At 44.4% G+C, this 16274-nt stretch overlaps 1 protein-coding gene across 1 annotated transcript in view; it reads right to left on the bottom strand.

The window, feature by feature from the left end:
• Positions 1 to 16274, bottom strand: part of tmtopsb (teleost multiple tissue opsin b) — a 54957-nt gene that overhangs the window by 32400 nt on the left and 6283 nt on the right. Inside the window, exon 2 of the mRNA XM_073831040.1 lies at positions 8547 to 8875. Coding sequence (XP_073687141.1) covers positions 8547 to 8875 — 329 coding nt within the window. The remainder of the gene's footprint in view (positions 1 to 8546; positions 8876 to 16274) is intronic.

Below are 16274 nucleotides of genomic sequence, written 5' to 3'. Positions count from 1 at the left end.
CCAATATAAAGAATTTAAGGGAAAAAATGATCAGTCAAAAGATCGTAAACTATTTACGAAATGGCATGCAAATTGATTTGTTATGCAATTATATGGATTGAAGCACGAAACACGCGTGATCATCGTCATGTGGTGAATGTGGCCAATCATGAGAAGCTGTGACGTCATCACAGCCTAGTGCAGCCACTCCTGAAATGCTGCGCTGGCTGAGCAAGCCGGCTGTTCTCGAAACGCTCTCGCATTACTTTGATGCCACACGTGAACGTCACGTGGCGTCGGCGCCGGTTCAAGTCGGACAAAATTTCTAACCGGCATGCACTACTTCAAGTCAGCCGCCGATCGGTCTGCGCAGCGCCGCATGAAGTCGAATGCACCTATAGTTAAAATAGTCCATGTGACATCAGCTGTTCAACCTTGATTTTCAACTTATACAAGCATGCGTCGAAGATTGACACGGAAGAGAAGAAATTGTTGAATAAATGCATTATTTTTGTTTTCTTTGCGCTCAAAAAGTATTCTCATAGCTTCATAAAATTATGGTTAAACCACATATGTAACATGGACTATTTTAACAATGTCCTTACTACCTTTCTGGCCTTGAACGTTTTACACTCTTAAAAATAAAGATGTTTTAAAGGGTTCTTCAAGCGAGAAGAACCATTTTTGGTTCCACAAAGAACCATTTAGTCAAAGGTTCTTTAAAGAACCATCTCTTTCTTAACATTTTAGAATCTGAAGAACCTTCTTTCGCCACAAAGAACCTTTTGTGAATAAGAAAGGTTCTTCAGATGTTAAAGGTTCTTTATGGAACCATTTAGACAAATTTAGGTTCTTCTATGGCATCGTGAAGCTGCGTTGCTGTCTATGCGAGGTCAGAAAACTTTTGGATTTCATCAGAAATATTTTAGTTTGTGTTCTGAAGATGAACGGAGGTCTTAGATTTGGAACGATATGAGGATGAGCACTGAATGACAGAATTTTCATTTTTGGGTGTACTAACCCTTTATTTGAACACCCATGATATTTTGAAAAATGTCTTTTTTGTCCATACAATTGAAATCTATTTTTGATTCCATCCAGGAGGATATCAAATATGTTCGATATTTAAAGGGGATTTTAGAACACATGGCATTTTCATGTTTCATGCATCTCCTTGCAATGATGCATGTTTTTTTGTGTACATTTCTTGTGCTTGGAACAACTTGAATAGGCTGTTGGTCTGTGATCCTCAGTCACTTAGTGTACGATGGCCAGTTTTCTCTGTAACCATTTAAAGGTGTCAAGTGTATGATTTACAATGTTTTAAAGTCTATTCCGATTTTAAGTTGTGTAGTGTATTCCAGCCTTTAGAAGGAACTGACAGCAACAGTAAACCTTGACGAAAACCATCCAAGCCAAAACGGTACTGGATTTGCCCAATCCAAACCTATCAAATTAAATCAAAAGATTTATCCTCAAAGTTTTTTCCTTGAAACACTGAAAGCTCAACACTTTTCAGAGCTGGCAACATGATGTGCAGCAGATGTAAACTTTTGTCTTTCTCTCGTTCTGCCTAACCAGCCGGTCTCTGTGCAAAGCAGACAGTTCTGTCTCGAAGGAGGGCAAAAACTAGCGTGGCAAATCCACTGGGTTTTTCTCCCTACGTTTTCCCAGTGCACTCTGTTCCACCCGCAGTGTGAGTTTACAGAAAGAGACAGGCCGTGTCCGAGCAAATGAGGCAGTTCTTTGGGAAGGCGGTCGACCCCCTGCCGGGTGACATTTTGGATGGGTTAGTCAACGGCTGAGTGGAGTGACAAGAACTGGGAGGGTAACTGTATGTCCTCTGTGCACTGTGGATATGCAACTGTCAAATCTTCATTCAAACTTATATAACACTGACACTTTCTGCGGGATGAAGGGACAAAGCCTGTAGGTCTACTTACTATAGGTGACATTCAGACTGTCACAGTAAGGTAGTGTGTACCGAATAAGAGCCCAAGAGGCTGTTTATGGTCTTATTGATTACAAACGTGCGTGAATCATTATCTAATTGATTGCTTGTGACGCATGCAATTAAAAATAGCCTTTAGCTTAATCGAAGAGCTGGTTACTATGTAATATAACATCATGTGGAATTTTTATCACCCCCTTTGAGATTTAGCAGAGTGGATGGTGAATTTATCTGGCACCTGTCCCCCCAGGACTCCACCGCATCGAACGGTTGGAGTCGCATCTCATATAAACACACAGGGTACTAATTGTCTAAAAGACTCAGAGCTTATCAGCATTCCGTCTCTGCGCCCGTGGTTCAATACCAGCGGAGAGGAGCTACAATCACTCTTATACAGTGGAGATGCTGCTCTAGTTATCTGATCTCACGCTACGATTGGCCTATAATTGGTCTGCATTAAACGACATCCAAATAAATTGAAGGCAGCGGATTAGGAAAAATGCCTTTGATCAAATGTAATGATTTTATCATCTTCAAGACACCATTATGCAAATGATTTTGTGTGAGGTGTTGTAATGCCACTCTCTAAGCAACTATATGAATCGAATGAAGAGTTAAGTAACAGCGGCAATAACGTTTCTAATGATCTATTTATAGATCTAACTTGAATGGTGGTAAAAAGCTCAAAAATAAATTAAAGGATTAGTTCACTTCCAGAACAAACATCTGCAGATTATTTACTCAACCCTCTTGTCATGTTCATGTCTTTATTTCGTAAAGAAATTTTATTTTTTGGAGGAAAACATTTCAGGAATTTTCTCCATATAGTGGACCTCTATAGTACCTGTGAGTTTGAACTTTCAAAATGCAGTTTAAATGCAGCTTCAAAGGGCTCTTTGCCCTTTGAAGCCTTTACAGGAAATCTGGCTTGAACGTACACCTCATTGCTTACAATAACCATTTACATTACAAACCATTACAACCATTACAAATCCGCACTGAATACAGAGCGCTCCAGATACTATTCTGCCCTCATTACCAATGCTTCATCCCGCCCTAAAACACTGTTTTCTTTAGTCAATAAACTCACCAACCCCCCTGCGCCTATTATGAGTACCTCTGTAGACCATTGTGAATCATTTTTGCACTTCTTTCAAAATAAAATTGACCACATTTATAATTCCTTTCTGACAGCCCGCCCCCCTACCCACTTATTTGAATTTCCACTCTGATTCTGCTCCTGGCACTTTTACTAACTTTGACACTCCTTCCCCTGCCTATATCTCTGAGCTGCTCAAACAATCTAATCCATCCTTCTGCCATCTTGACCCTGCTCCTACTGCTCTACTCAAAAACTCTGCATCTGCTATTTCATGGCCAATCTCACTTCTCATTTCCAAAATTCTCAGTACTGGTGTTGTCCCTCTTGAATTAAAAACTACAGTTGTCACACCTGTTTTAAAGAAACCCGGTCTTGACCCCTCTGATATGGCAAACTATAGACCTATTTTGAATGTTCCACTTCTCTCTAAGCTACTTGAAAAAGTTGTTTATGCTCAACTACAGTCTTACTTGTCTTCTCACAATTTCTTTGAACGTTTCCAGTCTGGTTTTCGAACTTCTCACAGCACTGAGACAGCACTTCTTAAGGTTACCAATGACCTCCTCATGGCCTCATGGCTTCTTGACCATTCTCATTCTGTTGGACCTTTCCTCTGCTTTTGACACCATCTCTCAACATATTCTCATTTCACGAATCTCTGCTCTTGGTATCTCTGGTACTGCCCTATCCTGGTTTATCTCTTACCTATCTAACCGTCGGCATTACATTGTTATTCGCCAGGCTAAGTCCTCTACTTCTCCTGTCTCCCACGGTGTTCCTCAGGGTTCTGTTCTTGGCCCTTTACTCTTCATCATCTATATGCTCCCATTAGGTAACATAATCCATCATCATGGCTTCAACTTTCACTGCTATGCTGACGACACTCAGCTTTACATCAGTTTCCAGCACAACTCTCCTCTCCCCACCAACTCCATCTCAGCTTGTATTAATGATGATATGTGCTTGGGTGGCCAGTAATTTTCTCAAAATCAACACTGATAAAACAGATCTACTACTTGTTGGTTCACCTAAAAATATTGCTTCTTTCTGTACTGAGAATGTTAACATTGCTGGGACCATTACCCGACCCTCTGCCAACGTTAAAAACCTGGGCGTAATCTTTGACTCCACTCTCTCCTTCCTACCTCACATCTCTTCAATCACTAAAACTGCTTTCTTCCACCTTCGCAATATCGCACGTTTACGTCCCTTCTTAAATATCAATGATGCTGAGACACTGGTTCATGCCTTCATCACTTCTCTTCTTGACTACTGTAATTCTCTTTTCCATGGTCTACCAAACACAACTTTAAATAAGCTTCAATACATTCAGAACTCGGCAACCAGGGTCCTCACCTCTTCAAAGAAATCCTGTCATATTACTCCCATCCTACATGGACTTCACTGGCTTCCCGTTCGTTTCCGTATCCAATACAAGATTCTCCTCATCACCTTTAAAGCACTTCATGGTCTTGCTCCCCTATATATTTCAGATCTCATTCATACCTACTCCCCACCTCACACACTACGCTCTTCAGAAACTGGTTTGTTGTCTGTTCCACGCTATAGGTTATCATCGTTTGGTAAGCGAGCGTTTTATATCTCAGCCCCCACACTTTGGAATTCCATTCCCAAACACATTCGTGATTTGTCCTCAGTGCAGGATTTCAAAACCCACCTTAAAACATATCTTTTCCTCTCTTATTTCTCTGATGACTGACTGCATTTTCTGTTCATGCCTGGTTCAACGTTTCATGTAATTGTACCTGTATGAATACTTTTATGTCTTGTTTTCTGCTTTCTCCCTTTTGTTTCCCTCCCTCGCTGTAATATGTATATGTTTCTGATATTGTACAGTGTCCTTGAGTTTCTAGAAAGGCGCTATATAAAATAAACGTATTATTATTATTATTATTATTATTATTATTATTATTCTTTGCAAAGTTGCTTTGTAAACACATGGGTTGGTACTTCTGCCTTCATAATGCGTGACCTTTCTCACATGATTACGTAATGTCTGAAGTTGTGAACGCAGAGCTAGTGCAAGATGAGCATTTCTGGTTAAAAAGTATATAAACTTTTACTTTTTTTAGAAAATGTCCAATTGTTTCGCTAGATAAGACCATAAATTCCTAGGCTGTGATCATATAAAGCCCTTTGAAGCTGAAGAAGACTGAAGAAGAAAGAAAGACATGAACATTTTGGGTAACATAGAAGTAAGTAAATTATCAGGAAATTTCAATTCTGGAGTGAACTTTCTTTTTTCTTCTGCTGAACACAAAGATATTTTGAAAAAATGTTGTTGTATGTTTAAGTATTTTTTATATTCAATGAAAGTCAATGGCTACAGTCTTCTGTTTGGGTACCAACATTCTTCAAAATATCTTCTTTTGTGCTTAACAGAAAAAAGAAACTCATACAGGTTTACAACAACTTGAGAGTGAGTCCATGATGACTGACTTTTCATTTTTGGGTGAGCTATCCTTTTTAACCCTGGGTTGCTGCAAAAGGGACTGACGGTGCTTTGGGAACCCTAGTTGGTCAGAAAGTGTGCCACAAGTATCATATACTGCTTTTTCTTTAATCTTTAACCCCTAAGACATTATATATACAGTATTTATATCTGTACCTGTCCTGCAATGACAAAATGATCGGTATTAGGACGTAACCAAAGATGGCCATGGGCATGTGTCAAAACCACACTACCATTCAAACGTCTGGAGTGGGTAAGATGTTTTTTAAATGTTTCTCTTATGTTCAAGCCTGCATTTATTGGATCCAAACATTAACATAACGGTAATATTGTGAAACATTATTTCAAAATGATTGTTTCCTAACCAGTCTTAAGTATAGCAAAGAAATACTCTGTATGGGTCAAAATTATCGATTTTCTTTTTCTTTTAGAAATCATTGGGATATTAAGTAAAAAGCTTGTTCCATGAAGATATTTAGTAAATTTCATACCGTAAATATATCAAAACCTAATTTTTGATTAGTAATATGCATTGCTAAGAATTTCATTTGGACAACTTTAAAGGCGATTTTTTCAGTAATTTGATTTATTAACTCAGATTCCAAATTTTCAAATATTCTTGTCCTATCCTAACAAACCATACATCAACGGAAAGCGAATTTATTCAAGCTTACCTATTTATATATTTATTTAATATTATTTTACTATTAAAAAAATAACCTTATAAATGGTTTTGTGGTCTAGGGTCACAAATGTAATTTATTCTCATGATGGCAAAGTTGATTTTCTTTTTAAGGATTTCCTGATGAATAAAGATCTAATTAACAGCATTTACAATATTTGAAATAGAAATCTTTTGTAACATTATAAATGATTTTATTGTAAATTTTAATCAATTAAATGTGTCCTTGCTAAATAAAAGTATTCATTTTCTTTCATTTCTTCTTTCACTTAAATTCTGAACTTCCATTAAAGTTTATATGTGTGTGTTTAAGTGTTCAAGATTTCTGAGAAATTCTAAATAAAAGGCGACTGCAAGGTCATAAACCCTGTGAGGTGTCTATTCTAAAGGTTTGTTTTTCTTTCTCGGCCCTAGCGAGATAGTAACTCATTAATTGGAAATGATTTTTGCTCAGGCTTAAGAAGACCTCCCTTTGTTTCTGCTTCTATCAACACAAGCCAGGCTTAAAGTTATCTGCTTGCACAAGCATGTTTCTGTCAGAGAAGCACTGAGGTTAGATCACACCACTGATGTCTAGCGCTAAATCTTGACCTATATACACTACTGTGATACTGTATAACTTCAGCTTCACATAGAGTTCATTGCAGATTACATTGTGTGTCAATCTACAGACGACCTTCAGACCAAAATGAGATTCAGCAAAGCTTTTGCGCAGCAAAAGAACCTTTATGAAGAAAGTGCTTATGTTAATGCAATGACATAGCCTGGGCGATGAGTTGCTGCTGAATGAAGTGAAACGAAAAGGTGAATCTCCCAGTTCTGAAAGCATCAATGGCCCATTTTAGACAAGGTTAATTTACATAAACATGAATGTTTTAATTTCCGAACTCTCTCCGAACATCACTGTCTATCAAAAGTGCTGAAACATCTGTTTTCATACATTGTGGCCTATTAAGGCGCAGAGAAGATGGAGCTTGCAAGGAGATTTCTCATTCATTGTTGCTATTGAAAGTAATTCGGTTGCAAATCAAAATGCTTTGTTGTGTCAGTGCATTTAATGTAAGCAGCTGTTAGCTCACCCACTCTGCGAGAGATGGGAGGAAGGAAAGGAATTGTGGGAGCTTTGAGAGTATTTGTTTTGTTTACTCCAGAAAATTGGGCCACTCTGGGGACATCAAATAAAAACTACTTCTCAATTGAAATGCTGTTTTCTTCCCATCTCAATGCAAATTCTGACACGATTTTCTCCATTTCTGATGTAATACGGTGCTTAATTTGCATTCAAGATGTTTCATGCAAAACACTGAGAATAATTTTCAATTGTTGATCACAGGGCAGTACAGGACATTTCTGGGGTGAGCGGTCAAAAAAATAATTAATTTTGCAAAGTAGAAATGATAGAGGAACACAGCAAGTTGAAATACTCAAACTGTTTTTAATTTAAACCACACGTTGAGAGGACTGCCGAGTGGTTTTGTTAATTAATGGTGCAAAAAGGTCATGAAAAACTCATAATAATTTGTGAATATTACGCTAATTAAAGCTGAAGGTAAAGTCCAGGTACTTGTTTCTCTTGTGGAAGGTTGCATAAATCATTTGCTGCATTTTCTGTCACAATAATGAGCTGCAATGTAACGTGAAGGAGTCAAGGACAGTTTTTCACTCGAGAGCATGGATAACGTGTTTTTTGTATTGTATGCATCTTAACGGGATGTTCTGAAAATTCTGTCATTTATTTCTCAACCTCATGTCGTTCCAAACCTGTAAGACCTTTGTTCATCTTCAGAACACAAATTAAGATATTTTTGATGAAATCCAAGAACACTGAAGGTGACAAGACTGACACAAGGAAGAGAAGAAATTGTTAAAAAGAGTTGTTATTTTTGCTTTCTTTGCACATAAAAAGTATTCTCATAGCTTCATAACATTACGTTAAAACCACTGATGTCGAATGGACTATTTTAACAATGTCCTTACTACATTTTCGGGCCTTGAACGTAGTAGTTGCACTGCCGTCTATGCAGGCTCAGAAAGCTCTCAGATTTCATCAAAATATCTTAATTTGTGTTCTGAAGATGAAAGAAGGTCTTACGGGCTTGGAACAACATGAGCGTGAATAATTAATGATTTTTGGGTATGCTCTTTAGGAACTATCCCTTTAAGAGAAAAGCACTTAATTCATAATTTATTTAATCATTTAACTTTACTGTGCCTGGCCAAAGTTATCGTGCAACTCAAGAAAGGCATCCAAGCCAAGTCTCTACAAATCAAACATAATGGTCTGTAATATGAGGCATAAAGCTTTTTTGAAATCAATAACTCATCAGCTATAGTAGACAGTAATGGTTGAGACACCTACCTGTGTGATAGCCTGTAGGAGTCTGCCATAGCTGTAGACAATCACCATAAAAGGGAGAATAAGGCAGAAGATAAACAGACAGACGATGTAAGACACGTTGTTGGCCGTCCTGGCGGCCCAATTGACGCTGCAGGTAGTGCCGGGACCCTCCGGACCGTAGCAGCTCCATCCAAACAGTGGCGGAAGAGTCCAAATCATGGAATATATCCAGGAGAAGGCAATACCCATGGCCACCTTTCTGTAATTGGTAGAGTCGGCCTGCGTGGCCCCCATCATGGTGCAGTAGCGCTCGTAAGAGAGCACCGCCAGGGAGATTAGAGAAACAACGCCTGTACAAACAGAAGAGAGATGTACAGACAACACAATGCACTGTTATGAGTAATAGCTGCAGTTGCTTACAGATCCTTATTACCTTTGGGGGTTTGTTTACGTTGAGTAAAAGGCCAAATCTGCACCTTGCTTAATAAAAAAAATAGAATTCGTTATACTTTGACACTGTAAAAATGCTTTTATTAAGTTGTAAATAAAGATTATTGGATAACGCTTTGAAAGGAACCCTGGGGATTTGTCTGGCTTAATATTACATAAATGATGTCTCTTACTGAAATATGTAGTAGAAAACCCATGAAAGATTTACATTATTTTAAAAAATCCACATTGTTTTATACATATTTTGGACTATGAAGGCACCATTATTTCGATGACGTGAAATGGTCACCTTCGGTTTGCTACTGGTGCTACCTTTTGCTATTTTTATCACAACACAACTCAAAAATAAAATGATGATCACAGCTACAGTAAGAGCTTACAGGTGGTTATGGATGTAAGTGTAGGCTTAAACCAAATGCCGTACCATCAATTTTTAGACCCCACAAAGAGTCTAAACGCACCCAGATATCGAGTGAAATCAGTGCAGAGAAACTCCTTGAGTGGCAGCGGCGTCATGACAAGTGTCGGCATGTTTACTTCCTGCCAGGATGGCATCTAGCGTTTCTTGTCTCTGGTGTTTGTAAGCTCTTTTAGTAGATGTGCTCTACTAATAGCCTTAAAGGCATCAGGGCTAAAGTGGAGAGAACAAAGACGCAGGTCTTTAGAAAGTTTTATTCATCCACAGGCATCTTCTCATTCTTTTCTCCTCTTCTTATTGCTAGGAAAAGCAGTGAAGACTTATATCACCTCTCGTTACCCTTTGACTGAAAATTACAACTAAAAGCAGCACAATGTGGCATCACATAAGTATTTTGTTTTCCGAGTTGTGTATTTTCCAATTAGCGCCAGTAGCTCAGCAAATGCAACCATTTGACATCATCTAAATAATGGCGCCCCTCATAGTCCAAAATATGTATAAAAAACGTCTCAGGTTACGAATGTAACCCTGGTTCCCTGAGGGAACGAGACACTGCGTCATCAACGCTTTGGGGAACGCCATTGGCGGGCCGCACTCTGAACATGTCTACAACCAATGAAACGACGGGAGTGACGTCACAGGCGTGGTGACGTAAGCGACCAGGAAGTATAAAGCACATGCGTTTGATGCCGGCGTCAGCTCTTAGGGAATGAAGCGAGCGCCGTAGGGATGTGGGAATTATGGTCCATGACGCAGTGTCTCGTTCCCTCAGGGAACCAGGGTTACATTCGTAACCTGAGACGTTCCCTTCCGGGAACACGAACTGCGTCATCAACGCTTTGGGGAACGAGATACCCACGCCCCCATGATTCCAAATCCCTGCGCAGTGTCTGTTTTGCTGCTAGGCCAAGGGAAAGGAATGTGTTGCGTCTCTGGTGCATCACTCCAGAGAAGAAGTTCCCTCTGTCTGGTGACACTAGGGTGCCAGAACAAGAAGGAAACAGTGTCTGGAATATTTACCTGCCAAGACACTGTGATGACTCCGCCTGGGAAATCTTGCCAGGACGCGAGTGGTATTACACCTCTGTCTGGGAACATACGTGCCAGAACAAGAGGGAGAAAGATCCTTGGTCTAGTAAGCTACTAGAACCAGAGGGAGGTAATCCTCGGCCCTCAGGCACACGAGGAGAGCATTGATAGTAATCCTCGGCCCTCAGGCCCACGAGGAAAACATTGGTCCTCTAGTCATTCTTAGTCCGGATCCTCAACCGGAGCGAGAGGGAGAAACCCTCCTCGGCCCTCAAGCCCACGAGGAGAGCGATAGACCTCTTCTTGTTCGTCAGCCAGAACAAGAGGTACTCCTCGGCCCTCAGGCGCACGAAGAGTCTTAGTCCTTTGTCTGGGAAAAACCAGAACAAGAGGGACCGAATAAGCCATTGTCTAGTATTCCACGGACAAGAGGGCAATATGATCCTCGGCCCTCAGGCGCACGAGGAAAAGAAAGTCCTTTGTCTGGTTCTCTGCCAGAACAAGAGGGACCCAAGTAGTGTCTGGTGTACCTGCCAGAACACTGGAATGTCTCCGCCTGGGAATTTTGCCAGGACGCAAGTGGTATTACACCTCTGTCTGGGAACCATACGTGCCAGAACAAGAGGGAGAGTATTCCTTGGTCTGGTCATACCAGAACCAGAGGGAGAATAACCTTGGTCTAGTCTTACTAGAACCAGTGGGGAGGATATTCCTCGGCCCTCAGGCACACGAGTAGAGCAAAGTATTCCTTGGTCTGGTCGTGCCAGAACCAGAGGGAAAAATAATCCTTGGTCTAGTATCTACTAGAACCAGAGGGAAAAGTAAACCTCGGCCCTCAGGCACACGAGGTACATCTCCTGTCTTGAGAGCTGCCAGACCAGGAGGGATGAGACTCTGGGCCTAGCCTTGTTGCTAGGACATGAGGACAACGGAGCCAGGAGTGGCTCTGAGATCAAGTTCGTAGAACCTAACGAACGTGAGAGGTGAGGACCAACCCGCCGCACTGCAGATGTCCTGGATCGGGACACCTGCCTTCAGAGCTTTAGAGGCCGACAGACCTCGAATAGAATGAGCCTTGACTGCCATTGGAGATGGGAGACCAGAGGACTCGTATGCAGTAGAGATAGCATCTACGATCCATCTACTAATAGTCGGTTTTGAAGCTGGGCAACCCCTTTTTGGAGGGCCGTAGCAAACAAACAATTGCTCTGATTTACGCCACAGGGCAGCTCTGTGGACGTACGTGTCGAGTGCTCTTACAGGACACATGTAGTTATACTTCCGATGGTCGTGCTCCACGAATGGAGGAAGGTAAAACGCCTGTAGCGTTATAGGCTGTGGTGTTGAAGTTGGGACCTTCGGAACATACCCAGCTCTTGGGTAAAGAAACGATTTGGCCAGACCCAGCGCAAAGTCGATATATGAGGGGGCCACTGAAAGGGCCTGAAGGTCCCGACTCTCTTGAGAGAAGTTAAAGCAAGAAGCAGCGCTGTCTTGATAGTAAGCATGTGATCTGAGATCTCCTCTATGGGTTCAAAAGGAGGCTTACATAGAGCTTCTAACACCACAGCCAAGTCCCACGTGGGGACTTGCGGTCTGACTCGAGGCCTCAACCTGAGTACACCGCAGAGGAAATGTGAGACCAGTGGGTCTCTCCCCACTGAGAGGCCACCAAGAGGGGCGTGGTAGGCCGATATCGCCGCCACGTATACCTTCAAGGTGGAGTGGGTTAGCCCTGAGGAAAGACGAGTCTGCAAGAACTCCAGCACTGTACCAACTGGGCAGTTAACTGGGTCTAAACAGCGTTCATGACACCATGACACAAACAGGTTCCACTTAAGGCTATATAGTTTCCTCGTAGAGGGAGCTCTGGATTGGAGGATGGTCTCAACAACCTCAGTTGAGAGACCAGCCTCTATGAGATGTGCCCCCTCAGGGGCCACACCCATAATTTCCACATCTCCGGGTGGGGGTGGCATATTGCGCCCCCGGCCTGGGATAGGAGGTCCCTCCTGACGGGAATCTCCCACGGAGAGCCGTCTAGGAGGGCGATTATGTCCGAGAACCATACTCGGGCCGGCCAGTATGGGGCTACTAGCAGTAGCCGTACTCCAAACCGGCGCACTCTTTCCAGAACTCCCGGGAGCAGAGCAATCGGGGGAAATGCGTACAGACGAAGCCTCGGCCATGTCTGTACCATGGCGTCCAGTCCCAGCGGAGCTGGAGGCACTAGAGAGTACCAGAGAGGACATTGCGATGTCTCTCGAGTCGCAAAGAGGTCCACTTGAGCCTGGCCAAACACTCTCCAAATCTGCTTCACTACTTGAGTGTGAAGCATCCATTCCCCGGGCCTCAGCCCCTGCCTCGACAGGACGTCTGCTCCCACATTGAGACGTCCGGGTATATGGACTGCTCTCAGAGATAGAAGCTTTCCTTGTGACCACAGGAAGATCTGGTACCCCAACTTGTACAAGGGGCGTGATCGCAGACCACCCTGGTAGTTGATATAATAGACCACCGCGATGTTGTCTGTCTGGACCAACACATGACGGTTTCTTAGGTCTGGAAGGAAATGCTTCAGGGCCCGAAACACGGCCAGCATCTCTAGGCAATTTATGTGCCAGGAGAGATGGTGGTCGTTCCACAGGCCTTGGGCTGAGCGGCCACTCATGACCGCTCCCCACCCGGTAAGGGACGCATCTGTTGCTAGCATGATGTGGTGACAAGGAGCTCCCAGCACCGGGCCCTGAGAGAGAAACCAGGGTTTCTTCCACAAGTCCAAGGCATGTAGGCATCGCCGCGTGACCTTGATCTTGTGGAACGGGTTGCCCCTCTGGGAAAACCCTCTGGTTTTGAGCCACCACTGCAGTGGTCTCATGTACAGCAGCCCAAGAGGTATCACGTTGGATGCAGCTGCCATAAGACCTAACAGTACTTGGAACTGTTTGACAGTGAGTGACAGGCCTAGCTTGACTGCATTTACTGCAGTAAGGATCGACTCGATCCGAGCAGGTGACATTCGTGCCTGCATCGTGGTCGAATCCCATACGACACCTAGATAAGTGGTTCTCTGTAATGAAGATAGCACACTTTTCTTGGCATTGAGTCTCAACCCCAGCTCTTTCATGTGAGCGAGAACAGCACCTCGATGCTGAACCGCTAACTGCTCTGAGCTGGCTAAAATCAGCCAGTGGTCTATGTAGTTGAGTATGCGGATGCCCTGGAGTCGCAAGGGAGCCAGCGCAGCATCCACACACTTCGTGAAAGTGCGGGGTGAGAGTGCTAGGCCGAAAGGAAGAACTCTGTATTGGTAAGCTTCGCCCCTGAAAGCAAACCTCAGGAACTTCCTGTGCTGAGGAAGGATGGAGACGTGAAAGTACGCGTCTTTTAGATCTATCGTGACAAACCAGTCCTCGGACCTGATTTGAGACACGACCTGTTTGACAGTTAACATCTTGAACTTCAGTTTCTTGACTGAGCGGTTCAAGTGTCTGAGATCTAAAATGGGCCGCAGCCCACCATCCTTCTTCGGAACGATGAAGTACCGGCTGTAGAACCTGAACTCTCTGTGCTGAAGAGGGACCACCTCGATGGCCTCCTTCCTCAGAAGGGAGTTTACTTCCTGTTCCATTAGCAGAGTACGCAGGACCCATGCAGATACATTTGGCAGTAGTTTCCACGCTGCCAGATAATCTACTAAGGGAACCAGCCTCTCAAGACTGGTTTCTGAATTTATTTGATTCGGTGGCCTGTAACAGTGAACTGGCAGGAAACACCTGAATCGGCTGTTCTGAAAGCCCCCGTGGGGGCGGCGAACTCTCTAGCTCCGCTACGTTTCCGGGCGGAGAGACCAGAGAATGATGTTCGCGGGAGACTGCCGCGCCCTGTAACATTGGCAGGGTTAGCTGACGAATCTCCTGAGGGCCCCGAGGAAGGGCGGCCACCATGTACTGTGGTGAACCACCAGCCTCCCCGAGAGGGGCTGCCCTCACTGGCCCTGTGCCGCAGCAGTCAGGGCCGCTTAGCCGAGGACCTCTTGGACTGGAGGATGACCCTCAGGTCAGTCCTCTTCCCAGAGGCCCCCGACTTGGAGTGTTGCTTACCCCGTCCTCTAGGCTTTGCCGGAGGGGTGCGGGTTGCAACACTCCTTTTTGAGCCTCTCAATGTGAGGAGCTAGCACACGGCTGGGGCTGCTCCCGTTCAGCCCCAGAGGAGTAAACGCGGCGAGGAAGGAACTTCTGGAACGCCGCCGCCTGCTTGCGGGCCTCCTGGTGTCTGCTGACAACTGTGTCAACAGAGTCACCAAAGAGGCCGGTTGGATGCAGGGGGGCGTCCAGAAGCGTGACCCTGTCCTTCTCCCTCATTTCAGACAGGGTCAGCCACAGATGCCTCTCCGCGGCCAGAGAGCGAGATCTGCAGTGTGTCGCATCTCTGTGACGCTCACTTCCTCGCCATTGTTAAACTCCTTCAGCAGGTCTGCTTGGTAGGCTTGAAGGACTGCCATAGTGTGAAGGCAAGCCCCAGCCTGACCTGCTGCCGTGTATGCCTTGCCCATCAAGCTTGATGTAACTCTTAATGGCTTGGTGGGCAAGGACGGAGCCTTCAAAGGTGATGCCTGCCCAGGTGACAGATAGCCCGCGAGCGTCTGTTCAACCTGCGGCATCATCTTATAGCCGTGCTCATTCATCCCCGCCACATTACCGTAGTGATCAGTGGCCGAGGAGAATAAGCGGGCTGAATATGGTTTTCCCCAGGATCTGACGATCTCATTATGCAGATCCGGGAAAAACGGAAGGCTCCGTCTAGGAGGTGTTGACTTAGTCCGCAGGAAGCGTTCATCTAAACGGCTTCTCTGCGGCTCAGGCTTTGTTCAGCGGGCCAATCAGTCTTTAATTTGGCTACCGCATTAGTCAACACCTCCACTAGCTCCTCATAGTGAGGCGATCGGGGGGGCGGTTGAACTGCATCAAGACTTTCCACATCAACCTCCTCGGAGGAAGATAGGAGAAGCCTTGATTCATCCTCCTCCTGGAGGGAAGGAACCGCAGTGCGGGCTTCCACATCCAGAAGGAGGTCGCTAGATCCACCAGGTGAGGAGGGAGATAGGGCAGCGCCCGTCTCCATTCCCTCTAGCAGATCTAATTGCGAACCCCACGAGTGCAGCTGCCGCTCCGCCTCGGCGGAAGCGGGGCCAGACCCGCGGGGAACGCTGGTGAAAGCCCCCTCCTCGAAGAGGGCTCTCCGGGAACGAAGCACCCGCAGTGGAAGGCGTTCACACTGCCGGCAGCCAGCCCCCTCAAGGGCTGACTGTGCATGCTCCGCTCCCAAGCAGACCACGCATAGGTTGTGTGTATCCCCACCAGCGATGAATCGCCGACATGGGGGAGCACACCGCCTATGTGGCTGCTCAACCGCTCTAAAACTCTCTCTTTTCTTTCCCCCTTTCCTGGTTGACATATTGCTCAAAAGAAATTTGTGCAAACTGGCACAGAAAAACAGCAATATGCAAAGACAGACACATACACAGAGCGCTCTCGCTGAATGACAAAAGCTGACGCCGGCATCAAACGCACGTGCTTTATACTTCCTGGTCGCTTACGTCACCACGCCTGTGACGTCACTCCCGTCGTTTCATTGGTTGTAGACATGTTCAGAGTGCGGCCCGCCAATGGCGTTCCCCAAAGCGTTGATGACGCAGTTCGAGTTCCCGGAAGGGAAATGTAGATTTTTTAAATAATGTCAATCTTTTATGGGTTTTCTACTACATATTTCAGTAAGAGATAATACAAGCCATACAAGTTTTAATACTCAGGGTGTCCTTTAAAAAAAAAATATAAAAAAAAAAAAAAAAT

The sequence above is a fragment of the Garra rufa genome, chromosome 24 (genome assembly GCF_049309525.1).
Source record: "Garra rufa chromosome 24, GarRuf1.0, whole genome shotgun sequence".
Classification (NCBI taxonomy): Eukaryota; Metazoa; Chordata; class Actinopteri; order Cypriniformes; family Cyprinidae; genus Garra; species Garra rufa.
Note: the sequence above shows the minus strand (reverse complement) of the source record. Positions and strands in the feature narration are given on the sequence as shown.